The following is a 17984-nucleotide window of genomic DNA, read 5'->3' on the forward strand; positions in this document are numbered from 1 at the left end:
AATCATAGCCTAAGTTAATTTTCTATACTTAGCACCTTTGTCTCCCATCTAGACATATGTCCATCATTTCTTGTTCAATATTCTTTCCAATTAATTGTATTATACTGTAAACCCATTCTTTCCACTTCAATTTCTCTCTCTTAACCTACACATGGCTTACCTTTCCCAGATGGTATAAGTGAATATTTAAAAATTAAAAAGTAGACAGAATTCTGTCTTCACAAAAATGCCCAGAGACACAGCATTCCTTTTAAGCCACGGCAATTACCAATCAGCCTAAAGGCCATCTAAATTTTAAAGTCTTCAGAGAATAGCATGAGAGGAGAATGCTCCAAGTATGAGTTAAAGACTCTTTTCACTATCCAGACTATGACTTCTTTGTGGGTTTATTCTCCCACAAGAGAATGTGGGATGTATTATTCTTTTACAATTTGCTTAGGATGGATGTGTAAGTTCTCTCCAACAAGGGCTCTGGAATATGATTTTTTTTTTTCTAGTGAAGACTGCATTTAGCAGAAATTCAAACAGAAGCATGAATTAAGGGGTAATTTCAGATGTAGTGAAAAGCTGTAATGTCCATTCAAAGTAATGAAGGCACACGGCATTAATCTCCTAAAAAGATTCACATGCTATGAGTAGGGCAATTCTATTTCTTCGTGGGAACAAATTAAGATGATTTCCCTTACAGAAATTGCCATAATTACAAGTAATTATCTTGTACTCTCTAAATTTACCACTATAGCACATTCTGCAAATATCATTCCCTTCAAAGACTTTATTTGGAAATATAGGAGAGATTGTTGCTCTGTGAATTGTGCTACAGATCTCAAACTGATTGTTTAACAGTACTACATAATACATGTAGTAAAGACATGGCATTCTGAAGTTGGAAGAGCTTGGAATTCCAAATACAGGAGAGTCCCTTCACCAGGTAACTAATATTACCCAAAGGAGTGCAAACAAAATGAGAATGGCAAACATTCAAAGATCAACTAGTCAAATGTGGGCTTATGCATGAAACAATGAGCAGAATCATTCTGATATGCATGGGGCAATCATGAAAAACATGTAAACAGCTGCTGTAGTATTTATAAAAATCCTTGCAGAGCCAAATAAAATCCCATCATTTGCAGCCTACTCAGTTTTTCATTTTCCTTTAATAAGAAAACGGGAGAAAAACCAGTTACTCATTGGGCATTAAGAGGAGAATAAGCAGGTAAAAACCTAATTTCACCATCTTCGAGGCCAATCACCGTCCGGATTTCAGCTGGCATTTGAAGTCTATTCTCCAGCCAAACTGAGATTCCTTACCATTGTAAAAGAAAAAAAAAAACAAAAAAACAAAAAAAAAGCATGCCCAGAGCTTGCCTTTCCTCTTCTTGTTGCCTAGAATGTACTCCCTCATGTCTGCCTGGTAAAAACCAGCCTACCCTTCAAGTCAAGTTAAAATACTATTCTACCGTGAAGACTCTCTTGGTCCACTCATTCCTACCCCCAATTCCAAACACTTCTTCATCTCCCATCCAATCTAGCTGTGACCTCTCCTTTAATTCACTCTCCAGAGAACTTTGTGCCTCTCTGGTGATACTTAACACATGCCACCTCATATTTCAGGTATTTGGGGACTTGCCTTATCCCCACTACTAGATTGTAGCCTGAGAAATGCAGTTTATTCATATTTGCATCTCCTGCAGCTATAGTAAATGTTTAATAATATGATCACTTATGATAAATTTGACTTTTAAAATTATTCTAATTTAGAAGCATGTCATTGAAACAGTCTCTCAAATAGCTACACAGTCTATTAAGGAATAATATATATTTTAAACTCTAAACAAATATCTGGTTTTATTTAACAAAAACTGTACAATTTCATATTAATGTTTAAAAGTCATCCATGGTAAGATTATACCTCTGTGGCTATTAATCTTACCTGGTTTATTTGGTCAATATAAATAGTAACTCTACTTGTACATGTAATTACACACAGTCAATAATCTGTTAACTTAAGATCCCTCCTTTAACTGATATCTCTTACAGTTAGAATTTTTATGCTTATATTTTAAACAAAAAGATAAAGAAATGTACTAAGTTTCTCCATATTTTCATCTTGTTTCAATCAGTGTTAAAATATCAGTAGTATAGGCCAAGCACAGTGCCTCACATCTGTAATCCCAGCACTTTGGGAGGCCAAGGCAGGCATATCACTTGAGGTCAGGAGTTCGAGACCTGCCTGGCTAACACGGTGAGACCTCGTCTCTACTAAAAATACAAAAATGAGCCAGGCATGGTGGCATGCACCTGTAATCCCAGCTATTTGGGAGGCTGAGGCAGGAGAATCACTTGAACCCAGGAGGAGGAGGTTGTAGTGAGCTGAGATCATGCCACTGCACTCCAGCTTAGGCAACAGAGTGAGACTTTGTCTCAAAATAAAATAAAATAAAATAGGCCAGGTGCAGTGGCTCATGCCTGTAATCCCAGCATTTTGGGAGGCCGAGGTGGGCGGATCACGAGTTCAGGAGATCGAGACCATCCTGGTTAAAACAGTGAAACCCTGTCTTTGCTAAAACTACAAAAAAATTAGCCAGGCATGGTGGCGGGCGCCTGTATCCCAGCTACTCGGGAGGCTGAAGCAGGAGAATGGCGTGAACCTGGGAGGTGGAGCTTGCAGTGAGCCGAGATCACGCCATTGCACTCCAGCCTGGGTGACAGAGCGAGACTCTGTCTCAAAAAATAAATAAATAAAATAAAAATAAAAAATAAAATAAAATATAAAATAAATATCAGCAGTAAAATGTATTGATTTGTTAATACTTTAAAAATTAGCTTTAGGAATTTTACATTCTCATTCATTCTTAATTCATATGAGACAATGCAAAGATATATTACAGATTCACCTTAAAAAATAAAGCCACCGAGTTCTGCTCAAATTAGCACAATTTGCCCACATTTACAGTTATTTATTGGAAATATTGGTTCTATAATAGCCCAGTTCTTCTAAATTGCTTGTTTCATGAATACTATGAATAGGACAGCATTTATATAGTTCATTAAAATTTCTTGAGAACCACACTAGCATCAGAAATAATTAGAACAATGACAAGCATATGCAGTTATGATTTACTTATCAATGAGATCTATTTTGTATTTGTGTAAACTGACAAACTGCTTACTTTTCACCTAAGTTATTCTACCTTTATTGATAGTAGTCATTAATTTTTCTTCCCTTCTCTTGATCCTTTGCATCATCTACAGTAACCTAGAGCTAATCCTCCCTTGAAATTATAAAGTATGTGAAGTTTGTGGTCAACATCCTCTATCTCCAATCTCAACTATCTTCTTCTACTGTCCCCTCAAAACACAGACCCCTTAATGTTGTTTCTTGACTACCCAGGATCCCCACCAAAGAGGGCCTGTCAAAATAGTTCACACAGTCACTATGGTCTTGATGTTTCATGAATCCTCCCTACCAGCTACATCAAGTGGTTATATGGATCCTGTTTCTCAACATGTTACTGGATGACTGGCCAGCAAAGAAAACAAACAGCACACAAATGTTACTATCAAATTTGCATTTTACTATGCTTTTTAAAGCCTCAGCACAAAGGAATTTTAGAAAAATAAGTTATAGAAAATGTATCCGAAAGCAAATAAATTTCTCGGTATCTTCAAAATATACTATCTATAAAACTGTCTTGTCTTTTATTTATTTGTTTTTCTTTTGAGATGGAGTCTTTTCTTATAAACAAACCAAACCCTAGATTGCAAACTCCTAAAGAAGCAGAAGGAGAGAAGCCCAGTGGATACAGCCCTCCCTCTTAAAGTACCCAGGTCAAGAGGCAGCTTCTGAATAGCTATGTGACCCCAAGGGAACCAGTTTACCTTTCTGCTACTCTGCTTACTAGTCTGTAAAATCAAATGCTCCTTACGGTTCTTTTTCTTTTAAAAATGTTTTAGTCTAAGTATTATAAATACTATCTAGCAAAAGCCTAGGCTAAAACAAGAAGGATTCTCTAAAATAAATAATATTTGTATTACTAAAAATAACATTTTAGTTAATTAATATAGAACTAATTAATATTTAAATAAGTATTAATTATGTAGTAATCACATGGGTTCCTTGGTCATTTCTTCTTAAAAGCAATTGCATATGCTCTCCAGGATATGTAATTCTACCCTTCACATAAACCTCTAATACTAGTTCCTTCTACCATGGTTTTGTATTGTGTGTGTTTGTTTGAATAAGTTATTGCAGGGGAAAAAAGGCAAGTCAGATACACCAAAGCAAAAATCAGAAAAGGGGAAACTATAGTGGCATATAGCCAATCATTCAAAATGTTTTCAGTCTCTGACACTGCATCCTCAAACATATCTAATTCTTAGTCATCAATACCACAATAAATATTATCTTACTTATCAAAAGGCCACTTATTTAACTACCTCAACTATTTAAAAAATAGCCTAAAACCAGAAAGTATAAAGGGAGAACAAATGTCAAGCTTTTTGGGGTTTCTTAGTTTAATAAGTAGATAGTTGATGAATTTACATGACAACAGTATTAACTTCAGCAACATGGAAAGAAAAATAAAAACCATACAAAGAAGACATAAAATTATTTTAAAAGAAATAAAACATTAATCTGGGATCATTTAGTATAGAAATAAATAATTCTACATTCCTTAAAAGCTCCTAAAGATTTACTGTGTTAGAGCAGTAGAACAATTCATGCTTGTGATATTAATAATCAGGAGAAAGTTAAATCATGCTTAGTACCTTCTGTTTAAGAAGGCAGAAAATATGTAATATATTTTAGAAAACTTCACCTAAAAAAATGTGCAGGTATGGCGCAGTGGTAGCTCATGCCTGTAATCCCAGCACTTTGGGAGGCCGAGACAGGCGGATCATTTGAGGTCAAGAGTTCGAGACCAGCCTAGCCAACAAGGTGAAACCCAATCTCTACTCTCCATTCCACCCTCTGTTGGAAAAAAAAAAAAAAAAACTAATTATTAAGCAGTAAAAACTCAATGCCTACCAAAATGATCATGTATCCACCATCACTCACTGTGGCATTTTCTTTTCAAAAAAAAAACGGTCTTACTTATGCCTGAAAATCTCTACTTCATAAACACAGCTCCCAAAATATCTAATACTCCCGGATTTCACCCTTCCCTACTCCCCTCTACTATCTTTATAGGTTCAAGCCTATATACATTGAGTGTTTGGAAGAGTGTGTGTCCAAACAATCAGTTCCACAAAGACCCGGCTCCCAACTCTACCAGGCCCCTATTCTAAATGTCAACTGCTCTAACTCAGGCTTGCCTCAACATCTGTGCTTCTACAAGTCTCAGGCCCCCAATATGATGTAAATCTAAAATATTACCTCTCACAACGTAAATGGTGCTGGAAATATGGGTGCATTCATGAATGACCAGTGGTTTACTAACCAGATATAAGATAGATAAATTTTATTCTTTAATAGTTCAAATTGAGAGGTATCTACCAGCAAAAAAGCTTATATGCAGCTTTGACAACTGCCATCAAGCTTATTTCACAAGCCTTCTCTAAAAATGCTGTTTAGTATACAGAAGGTGTAAGTCAAAGAACATAATTTTATGTCTTTTCTTAAAATGCATGCAAAAAAGGACAGAATACTCAAAATAACAATGACAGAACACCCTAACAGAATACTCTAAATGGCAAAATGTGCTGAAAAGGGAATACAGTTAAAGAATTCAATCATGTGAGAATGTGAGAACTCCTCTTAGCTAGAAGAACCTAAAAAGGGTGGACTAACAAGAAAGTTCAGGACAAAGGTTTCCTATAAATCCTGAAAATGTCAGTTAAATGATATAATTCTTATAGCTTTCAATAAAATGACTTGGTTTTAGCACATCAATAAAAGCAAAGTCTTAAAGCTGAGACCTACATTGTTATTAATGATATAATGAATTCACTGTAGAAGCTAAAGCTGACAGGGCCAGCCGGGATTTCAGGTTTTCCACAGCATGTCATCACTGTGACTGACTAGCAAAATGAAGGTGGCTGCTGGCGCCGTTTCTTGAAGTCGGGCCAATTAAACTCTGTAGCCTCTCACACTGACAATGTTTACTGGCTAGCTCCTGAATAGTAAAGGTGCCAACTCAGATTTCTTCGTCACTGACTTCCTTCACTTCTTGTCAAGTCTGTCAACTATTCCCAGCTTCTCAAATGTTCCTGGAAGTAGTTTTCTATAGATGACCATTCCCTACCAATTTTACAGAACCAAAAATATTTAGGACTAAAAGGAATAAAGATTTAGTCTGGTGGTTTACAACCATGGCACTCCTGCACTGATATCACATGATCAGTTGTGAGCTGTGTCACAAATAACTGTAACTTTCCCATCTCCTCCCCCTGTTTTTAATTGAAAGGAAGTTCACATAACATAGAATTAACCATTTAAAGTATTAAATTCAGTGGCGTTTAGTACATGCACAATATTATACAACCACCACCTCATAACTGGACTTTAATTTTAATAGGTGCATAGTTAAGATTATCCCTTTAATGAGTCACCCTCATTACTAATGAATAAGTCACCCTCACTTATATTCAATATTGCATTTCTGAGAGGTTGATAAATGGATAGAGATAAATTTGCAAGCTTAGCATTTCTAATAACTGGCCAGTCAGAAGATCTTGCCAACTGACTGAAGATCACTGTGCATCTCACCCCATAAATATATTCATCATTTATACATTCATTCATTCAGCTCCTCCTCTGTGCCTATGCCCTCAAAACTTTAAACTGATAGAGACAGACATACTGACAGCTTCAGTACAGGGCTACAACTGTGGCCTATAAAAATATAGTCAAAGGAGGGTATGGCCATCTATGCCTGGCAATAGAAGAACTGCTTACAGAAGGATTCACTAAGAAGGAGAAGGCTGAGTTAGTTCTTAAAGTATAACCAGTAACAAAAGGAAGGCAGGTTAAGAAGAACATGAGGAGAAGGCCCTCTAGAAAGGGAAAAGAAACTTAGTGAGCCATGTCCAGCTAGACTACAGAGTATTATCATACTATGAGGAAAAACATATTAAGTACTTTTTATATGCAAGGAACTCTTATAAGCATTTTACATTATAACCACAGAGTCACACTAAGAGCTAGGTGCCATTCACATTAAATAGCTGAGATCTCTGAAGTACAGAGAAGTTAAGTAACTTGGCTACACAGCTGCTGAGAGGCTGGACTAGAATTCAAGCCCAGGCAGTCTAGCTTCAGAGTCCATCCTTTCTATCATGCTACAACCTATACTACAGTCTTCCTTTTCATCTTCTTCTTTTGAATAAAATTAATTGTTTAAGGTGGATATTTTATGATGTAAACTACAATACACCACAACACACTGAAAGTGAACAAATGACTTCAACAGTGAGTGGGCACCACTAAGAATCCCTTTGACCTTTCAGCAAATGAAAGCTCAAGTAACAAATCATATCAGAAGATCAGTAAAGCTTATTTTATTTCTTATTCTTTTAATTTTTTTTTTTTTTTTTGAGACAGAGTCTCACTCTGTCACCTAGGCTGGAGTGCAGTAGCATGACCTCAGCTCACTGCAACCTCTGCCTCCTGGGTTCAAGCGATTCTCGTGCCTCAGCCAGCTGAGTTGCTGGGATAACAAGCGTGCACCACTATTCCTGGCTAATTTTTGTATTTTTAGTAGAGACAGGGTTTCAATATGTTGGTCAGGCTGGTCTCAAACTCCTAGCCTCAAGTGATCCACCCGCCTCAGCCTCCCAAAGTGCTTAGATTACAGACATGAGCCACTGCACCCAGCTTTTATTCTTTTAGAATATAAAAATACATAAAAACATAAGTTCTCAGATTTTCCCATATCCGGTCATTTTCCTGCAACCATCCCCACTCACCCCAGCCCAGTTTATGCTTATCTCACTTTGGAGAACATTTACTAGACAAGGAAGAAACAGGGTAGGGCTTTAAGAAGGTAAGTAATATGAACAGATGTGCATTTTTTTTGTTTGGGAGTTTTTTTGTTTTGTTTGATACAGAGTATTGCTCTGTCACTCAGGCTGGAGTGTAACGGCACTATCACAACTCACTACAGCCTCAACCTACTGAGTTCAATCAGTTCTCCCACCTCAGCCTCCCACACAGCTGAGACTATAGGTGTGCACCAGTGCACCTGGCTAATTTTTGTTTTTTTGGTAGAGATGAGGTTTTGCCATGTTCCCTAGGCTAGACATGTGTTTTTTAAAATAATTACTTAGAAGGATTAGAGGGGGAAAAAAGAGGCCAGAAAAAGAAAATTCATTAGGATGACATTTGCAATAAATCCAGCAAGTGATAATAATGAGGCACTAACTATAACAGTGGGGAGTCAAATGTGAAAGATTAAGTGACTCCCCCAAGGCCAAGAGTCAAGAGATCCGCCAGAACCAAAACCTGGGTCTCTTGGTTGCACTGATCTGGGAATGGCGTATAGAATGGATTTGAAGAAAGACTACTATTATGAAATTTCTAAGACTTCTCTGTATAACTACTTTTGTCCACAATACTTATTTTTAAAGTCTGATTTTATACTATTAAATAAACTGTGGCCCAAAATGAATAATATAATAATACCAACTAGCACAGCATTCTGGCAAGTAACTAAGTAATTTAGTATAGGCATATTAAAATTTAAGACTTAGCCTTATAATACAGAAACAAACTACTCCATCATAGAGAAAGCGTAGGGACTTGAAATACATTCTTTTTTAAAAGTAATATGCTATTCTAAGACACAAATCTACAGGACATAATCCTCACAAATGAGCTTCCAAACAAGGCTTTTAAATGGAACTCCATCAAAGAAATCATTTGAGAAGCCAGATTCACATTTTATTAATGTGACAAGTATAACAAGATAAATATATCATATGACTCTCAAGTGACATAATTAATGTAGCTTATGTCGACATATTCCTATTAATGGTCTTTTATTATGTGTGAACAGTAAAATAACATTAGATAAGCAATGAAAAAATCCAATCAGCAGCAGCTTTCCTGAAGGTTTTGACTGCAGTCTTATTTACACAGTGTTATCTGATACTAATCCTTGGATTTTAAAGAGCAGAAATGGCTTCAGAATTATAAACAAAGATGTTCCTATGAGATGAGCATTTTAATTACTATCATTTCTGCAAATATAAGATAAAAATAATGTGATGGATGATATAGTCTCTTGACTAAAGGTAAAAACGGGAAAGTATATTTTTCCAGGCCAATAAGGTTATATGAATAAAAGAATCATGACACTGGATGGGGTACCTGGTTGACAGAGCCTGGTACTATGTTTTAACCATGACTTTCACTGAAATTTTGCTGAGAGTTTGATTTCCCCCTCCCTACTATTGTCTACAAAAGATTACCCTGTAACCACACTTTGGAGGCCGAGGGAGAAGGTGTGAACCGGGCGGATCACGAGGACTGCGATTGAAATCACCTGGCGACACGAAACTGTGAAATCTAAAAAAAAAGAAATGAGTGACAAAATATTCTGGTTTTCTTTAACAATCCACTACAGTCTGCATCTATGAATCAACTGAAATATAAGAAAGCCTAAAAGCATAGGTTTTAAAAATAGTTCTGATTTACTTTTATATCAAATAAGTATATATTGAGTAACTATATTATCCTTGGCACCAAAAAAAGAGTTGTAAAATATGGTTCCTGAACTCAAGGAATTTTAAGTGTAATGAGGAGGCAAGATATACACAAATAGAGATATATGCACAAGGAGACCAACAGATTATAACCAATAAAAGACAATCCACTTACAGAGATGCAGACTCTAAATGCTCCAAGAATTCAGAGGTGGGTAAAATCACTATGTTTTTTTTTTCTCAAGAGGAAAGGGGAATGGGAAGAAGAGCACCTTGGTGCTAGTATCTAGAAGTAATGGAGCAAAGCTGTGGCTTTCATTTATTGGGATCATCTCAGCTTTATCTTTCTTGGATAAAAATCCCTGGTCAGAAAAATTCCCAAGTATAATGGTAAATAACACATGTTTTGAAGTAAATAAGGCCTGGTCCAATCCTAGCTGTGACTCTACCATGCTATGTGACTGGGTAAGTCACTTCACCCCTCTAAACCTCAGTTTGCTTATCTGTAAAATGTAAATTATAACACCTACCACCTCATTGGATAAGAATTAAATGAATACATATAGAGCAATTAAAGATGACTAGCATAGAACAAGTGCTTTTAAAGTTATAGCTGTTTATTTGTATATTAAATACCATTCTTACCACGACAAGATTGGGTTAACTGCTCAGAATCTTGCTTTTTTATTTTAAACCACTTTTTTGTGGTATATTGACATAGAAAAAGCTGTACACTTTTTTTTTAAGACAGAATTTCGTTCTTGTTGCCCAGGCTGCAGCCTCCGCCTCCCAGATTCAAGCAATTCTCCTGTCTCAGCCTCCTGAGTAGCTGGGATTACAGGCGCCGTCACTATGCCTGGCTAATTTTTTGTATGTTTAGTAGAGACGGGGTTTCACCATGATGGCCAGGCTGGTCTCGAACTCCTGACCTCAGGTGATCCGCTCGCCTCGGCCTCCCAAAGTGCTGGGATTACAGGCGTGAGCCAGCACGCCCAGCCAGCTGTACACATGTAATTTATACAATTGAATGAATTTGGACACATAAGTATATACTTGTGAATCTTGCTTTTTAGGGCAATTACATGGCTCTTGGTGGGAGACATATTGTGCTCTAGAAGACTGGGACCTAAGGTCCTCACTGACACTGGGGGCAGAACATGATTAATTTTGTTCTGACAGTTTCTTTGTGGAAAGGTTGCAAACCCTAACTGAATATTACAGACTCACACCTTTACAGAGCTTGTTTTAGTATTTAGATTAATCCAGCAAGTAAGCAGAGAAAAGAGAGGAGAGAGCTCCCATTCAATCATATACCCCAGGTGCATGCTCGGTTAGAAACAAAGAAATCTAGAACCTATAATCACTCTCTTACAGTGAGCCTAGGATTTAGAAAAGCCAAAACTATAGTGACTGATAGGACACCATGATAGCAAGCTACCACAAATGCTGCTTGGGGCAGCACTCTTTGGATGATCTTCCTAGCTTTGTTAAGATCACATCAATGCAGTATCACCTTTCATCTGTAGGGTAAATGGTTTTTATGAAACCGTTTGGTAAAACACATGGCATGTGACTGTACCACTACAAATGTGTTAGCAGACCGAGCCAGAAACCATGGCAATGATCTGATCATGTGAGTGTTCTGGCAAGAGTAAGAAAATAAACCTAATCTTTGTAAAGACTTACTGGTGCCCTACCAGAGTTGGATATCTAATCTCTTCCAAGGGAGCTCCTATTTCCAATGTAGAAGAAACAAGAATTGTTGTCAAGCTACCACCAAATAAGCATATGGTATTTGATGGCTCAGCTTATTTTTTAATCTTCTATGAACTCTGAAGAATTGTATCTGGATCTTTACAACATGATGATATGAGATTATGAATACAGTGAATAAATACAACCTTCTGGTATAGCAATTTAAGCATCACAGAGTGAGTAAATACTGCAGAGTGAATCCTAACACTTGAAACAGAATCTTTCAGAGTCCAGAAATCCACCTGACTGCCAAGAATAATACTTCCGTGGTTCAAGCAATACCAGTACCCAGAGGGGTTTCCACAGACATAACCACATGAGTTACTGCATATTGGGTAAAATAGAAAAAGCAGACGTTTATGAATGTAGAGTTTGCAGACATCTTAAAACTACTCATAAACATGCAATTACAAATATAGAAGAAATGGGGGACTTTAGGAATACGCAGCATCTGTTTAAATTGCTTAATTATATGGTTTCTTCTATGAGTTTTCCTCATTCTGTATTGGGGTTGGAGGTGGGGGTGGGGAATATATGGGTCTCTCAACCAAAGTGAATGGAATCAATCTCACTGAAAGAAGCTCTATGATGAGAACTATTATAATATATGAGAGATTCTTGACTTCAGGATGAAGTAGAAAAGACACAGGGTCAGAGGACAAAATCCCATCAATTAGATATCAAAGAAAACCTTTCAATTCACCAGGCTATGCTGAGGCAGGGTTTGTTAGATTCTCTAGCAATAAAACAAATGCACAATATCTTCTCATGCACCTCACACATGATTTCTATTTCAGTTCTGATATAAAACACGGTATCACACATCATGCCCCAAAGAAAAGAGTCAGTTTAGCTAGTTCAAGTAAAAACCAGGCAGCTGCTAACAGAGACAGGTCAAGGCTGGGGAGGACCACAGCACATTCAGTTTGCTATGTTTTCCTTCAGAAGAATGTCAATAAAAACCACGGCCAAATGAGGTATTTGAAGTTTAAAAAAAAAAAAGTCCTGTTATGCAGTGAACAACCAGGTTCACCTAACAGTTAGGGGCAGTCAGACAAGTTAGCAAAAAGGAGCCCTGGCCAAATGTACAGCGGCCAACAACTTGAAGAAAGCTATCCTTCTCCCTCGACGTCCTAGGGTAGGGACCAGTCCCACATTTAGAAACGTTATTTCTGGGACCAATAGCAATTTATTTTGATAGAACCGCTGGATTTTTTTCTCTTGAGTTCTCAACAAAGGAGCCATATTAGGAAATAATCTCGCAAAAAGCAAAGTGCCCCCTCCCCCTTTTCCCCATGATCGATTCACACACGCTGGTGCACGCTGACACGCACAGACACACGCCCGTGCACAATGGCCAGCGCAGGCAATCGCACGGGCCCACGAGGCCTCAGGAGCCCCGCAGGCTGAAGGCCCGGTATGGCCAGCCCCAGGCGCTCAGGCAGGAGGCCCCTCGGCCCGCCGCCCCGGAACCAGCTGCTGGGCTGGTGTGCTGGGGCTGCTCGCCCCCCAGCGGGGCCCTGGGGAAACGGCTGCCAGCGGCTCAGAGCCTTTTAACCCCTTGGGGAAATAGGTGTTATAACACCACCTGCGGGGCCTATGTCAGGGGTGCAGCCTCAAATCCACTCCCGCCCCACGCCCCGCCATGGGGCAACACCTAGTAGGTCTTGGCTGGCTCCTGCAAAGCTAATCATGTCGCTGTCTGCACAGGACTTCTAAAGCAAACGGGTGTTTCCGAGCTGTCACCCCTGGGGGTCCAGGCATATCACGAAGGAAAAACTTAGAGGGCAGTGCATGCAGACCAGATTTGGTAACTCGTCCCCAAGGGACTGATGCAAGTCCCAAACAGACCAGGGCTGTTTGGACCAGCTGGCCCAGCAAACTACGGAAGGGGTGAAGAGACCTGAAGGCAACCGCCCCGTGTCACCCTTCCCCGGGTCGGGCTTTGGGGCCCCGTCCCCTCTCCAGGACACTTACCTTCTTCCGGGGCTGCCATTTCATCATATTTGTAAAGCCGATACGTGGAACATCAAGATGTTGGCTGGGGGCTGGGGGCAGATGCAGGGCAGCGACGACTGCAAGTCATGCTGCCTCCCTCCCACCCCCTAATTCTTTCCCATATTCACTGCGAAGGGAAAAGCCCCAGGAGAGTCCAGTCTTTCCGCCTTCAGTTCAATGAAAAGTATCCCCAAACCACGAACACACTTCCCACCAGGCTAGGAAGTCCCAGCAGCCACCGGCGTACTCCTGCCAGAGCGGGGCATTTTCCCAGCCGGCGCCTGCAAAAGGAGCCTGCAGCAGGGGGTCTCCAAGCTGGCTGCAGAGACCCTCCCTCAGAGAAGAGACTGAGAACGCGAGCTGCTACAGAATCCCAGCCGGGCTTCTGCCATCCAAACCCCTTTTGACGAATTCTCCTCTTCTCAAAAAAGATTAGACAAGCAATCAAACCCTCACGCGCAGCCTGGAGCAATTCCCACAATTCTGGGTGTATTTCTCGTTTGTAAAATTTAGCAAAGAAAATTCCAAAGATCTGTAATCATAGCTTCTTTACGCTGTTTTCGCTTCCTTCTTGGATAACTTGGGAAAAGGATCTGCCCTTCTCGAAATGCCTACCTTCCCTGAACACTGTAAATAGGAAAACTTGGTTTGTGTGTTTAGATTTTTTTTTTTTTTTTAATTCCCAAGAACCTTAGTGGGGAAAGGCTGGAAGGAAATCCTGCAAGAACCCAACTCCACAGCTCAGTCTGCACTAATGACTTCCTTCCCTTCAGTGCGAGCACAGCCAGCCCAGCTCCAGCCACACAGAGCAAACGGTTTCTGGGTCTTAGTGCCACGACATCTGCTCCAACACAAAAAGTAAAGCATGCAGTTTCAGAGGCACCCAACGCCTCCTAAGGAATCAAAGCCAAAAACACCTACGTGGTTACGAAATCATTTTAAAAGACATACTTAGACTTGTAAGGCAGTTATATCTAGAGAAAAAAAAGGAAAAGTAAAGTACTCTAGGCCAAAATCTTAATTTCTGATTTGAAGAAAAAAGATTTGAAGTATCTGACAGAATAAAATATTTTAATCAAGAATTTTACCCCCAATGAACTTTAATACATTCCATTTCCTTCCCTAAATTTAGCACTAATTTCATTACTATAAAAAATATTTCTATGGGGATTGAGTTTCATTCATCTTCTGTGAAATTACTCCATCCTATTTAAGGAGACACATCTACAAATATAAAAATATTATATAATTCTATTATTTATCATCCAACATGTCTATCAACTCCTAAACCACCATAAAGCTGTTTTGATAGCTGGGAATATAACAGGTAAACTACTAGAATACCAACTGATATGCATAATAATAGTAACTGATGTACCAATGTTTCAACAATGTTTAACTTATTACCCTCAGACTTCTGTATGCATTCCCAGGATTGGCTAATGTGGGAGATTATATGCAGATTGATCACTAACTATATCAGTATAAGTAAGTCATTAAAACACCCAAAACAATTAGTTAACTCAAAGGGACTGCTTTTGAGTTCTTTTCCAAGCCTGAGAATCTGAAATTCAATAGAAGGCATTATCTTTATAATAATAATATTAACAATTTTAGCTGAATGAACAGGTACTATTTATTGAGCCACTAGTCTATGCTAGAACCTATGCCTACATTCATTATCTCACAGCACTGCAAGGAAGGTCCTATAGTTCCATTTTCCAGACACTGAGATTCAGAGTGCTCATTTACTCAACCAAGACCACACATGTAGAGCATAGTGGGGCTAGAATTCAGACCCACAATGACCCTACCAGAGCTTATGCCTTTTCTAGGACATGCATCATAGCTACATGTGAACTTCTCATCTCAAAAAACTTACTAAGTACTACTAACTTAAGCACCTATTATTTCGCTGCCAGTCCCTGTTCCAAGTACTAGAAATATGAGTAAGATGTTGTCCCTGCTATTGAGAAGATTACATAACTGCAGGCGGCAGTCACAAGTAACTCCAATACTTTGTATATATTTGACATATCAAAATCATTCTGGACAACTTTACTTGGATATGCTACTAGCACAGAAAGCTCAATAAATTTTAAACCAAATTCATCAATCTACTCCAAAATCGGCTTCTCTTCCCAACTTTCCTTTCTCTATCTACAACACCATTATTATTCCAGGATCACAAACTAAAACCTAAACATCATTCCTTATGTGTAATCTATCACCAAGTCCTCTCTTTTTTCTTAGACATCGCAAATTCCTACTGCTGACATCTGAAGCCAGAGCCTCACAAAACAAACATACATTAAGTACCAACTGGATACAAAGCATCACATAGGATAGAAAGGTATAAGACTAAGTCCTTATGCTGGAGAAAGTTACAAAGAAGTTAGGACAGAACCAAAAACCTATAAGAAGACAACCAGGCACTCACTGTTTAGTCAGTTGAGCAACAAATGAATTAGGTGGTCAATAATTTCAGGTTCTCCAGGAATTACCAAGGATAAATCATCAAAAACTGGGATGGTCAAGGAAGATTTCACGAAGAAACTTGAAGTAAAAATTCAGAGGAGACACAGCTTAGTCTGGAGCCAAAAGCCAAGGTTCTTACCATGGACTGTAATGCCCTTCAAGATCTGGACCCCTCTACCTTTCTGAGCTCACCTTTTACCCTTTTCCTATTCCCTTACTCAGCACCTGCCATACTGCCCTCTCACTGTCCCCAGAACATGCCAACCATACACTTGTGCTCTCTGCCTGGATTACTCTTCCTCCAGATGCCCTCTTGGCTGCCTCCCTAAGTCCCTTTAGGAGTCTATTCAGATATCATATAGAAAGGCTGTCTCTCACAATCTCACCTAAGATAATACACACTATGACTCTCATGCTGTTCCTTTCTACCCTACTTACCCTGTTACATTTTCCTTCATAGCCCTGATGACATATATATCTATACACACACACACACACACACACACACACACGTATTTCTAAAATGTTCATTCACACCACAAGAACACAAATTCCAAGGGAGCAGGGACTTGACTCTGTTATAATACCAACACCCAGTGAACAGTGTCTGACACACAGCAGGCAATCAATCAATACTTGTTGAATAAAACAATAAAAGAAATAGAAAAAAGATAATGAAGAGAATAGTGTCGGCAAAGGAGGCAGACATACTTAAGATGTGTTCAAAATACAAAATAAAAATACCGAGCCGATATCTAAAATACAAGTATGGGAATGTTAGAGGCAGGGACTTTGTCTTGTTCAACTTTGTAATCCCTACTGCCTAGAACAGTGCCTGGAACAGATGCTGGAACAAACACTCAATATTTTTAAGGCAAAAGAATGAACGAGGTGTGGGGGTGGGAGGATGGAGAATGAATAGTGAATAAATTCCATTCCATTCCATATAAAGATACTTTGGCAAGGTATGTTGGAATCAAATGGCTGGGAACGCTGTCTGTAAGGCAATATAGTTTGAATGTTTATCCCCTCCAAATCTCATGTTGAAATATAATCCCAATGTTGGAGGTGGGGCCTGGTGGGAGGTTCAGGTCATGGGGCTGGATCCCTCATGAATGGTTTGGTGCTGTCCTCACTCGGAGTTCACTTGAGATCTGGTTGTTTAAAACAGTGTAGCACCCCACCCCACCCCCAATCTTGTTCCTGCTCTTGCCATGTGATGCACCATCTCCCCTTTTGCCTTGGGCCATGACTGTAAACTTCCTGAGGCCCTCACCAGAAGCAGATGTTGGTGCCATGCTTCCTGTATAGCCTTCAGAACCATAAGCCAATTAAACCTCTTTTCTTTATAAATTACCTAGTCTCAGGTAATTTACAGCAATAAACAGTCCTGTATAGCAATGCAAAAACAAACTAACACATAAGGCAAAGACATTTGGACTTTATCCTGTAGGATGCAGAGCATTGAAGCTATAAACAGTAGGAAAAGGGTAGAGTTGAAACTGCATTTTTAAGCAATCTAATATATAACAAAATATTAACTATGATTTTATAGAACTGTTTTTTCTGAAAACTCTGTGCCTTATTAAAATGCTTATTATGACCACTTGACAGAAAACAAAACTGAAGTTCAGAGGACCTAAGGTAACCTGTGCAATGCCACAGAGCCAGTCAATGTCAACAGAAGAGCTAGAATCCAGGGCTCTTTCTTATAAACCACTGCCTGGGTGATGGGGCTAGGAACCTACAATTGCTTTAAGAGTTAAGAGAGATGTTTCTACTTTCTTTACTTCTGACTTGCTATATAACAAAAGTTTTCAGAAAGGGAAGGCAAGTAACATAAATAAGTGAAACAGAGACAGGTTAAAAAAAAAGGGAATTGTGAGGATTGTAAACCTAAAGATACATGAATCATGTTAAAAGGGGCAACTGCTAAGCAACTCAATTGATGTCCTTTAGAAATATCAGTTCAGCAATATCAGATCCTCTAAATTTTCATGAGAAGCTAAAAATTTCCTAATTTTTAACTGTTTGCTCAAAAATTCTAAAGCATCCTAACAGGCCAAACAAAACATGCCTATAGGGCTAAATTCCATCTGCAAGTC

At 38.8% G+C, this 17984-nt stretch overlaps 1 protein-coding gene across 4 annotated transcripts in view; it reads right to left on the bottom strand.

Annotated features, from left to right (window-relative positions):
- The window catches only part of TTC28 (tetratricopeptide repeat domain 28), a 738720-nt gene that overhangs the window by 488154 nt on the left and 232582 nt on the right, over positions 1–17984 (bottom strand). The window contains exon 1 of one of the 4 annotated variants that reach the window (XM_032138049.2): positions 13381–14157. The exons of the other annotated variants lie outside the window; for them this stretch is intronic. Coding sequence (XP_031993940.1) covers positions 13381–13407 — 27 coding nt within the window. The 5' untranslated portion in view covers positions 13408–14157. Of the gene's footprint in view, positions 1–13380; positions 14158–17984 lie in introns of those variants that run through there. 4 annotated transcript variants of the gene reach the window in all.

Source organism: Hylobates moloch, unplaced genomic scaffold (assembly GCF_009828535.3).
Source record: "Hylobates moloch isolate HMO894 unplaced genomic scaffold, HMol_V3 SCAFFOLD_19, whole genome shotgun sequence".
Taxonomy (NCBI): domain Eukaryota; kingdom Metazoa; phylum Chordata; class Mammalia; order Primates; family Hylobatidae; genus Hylobates; species Hylobates moloch.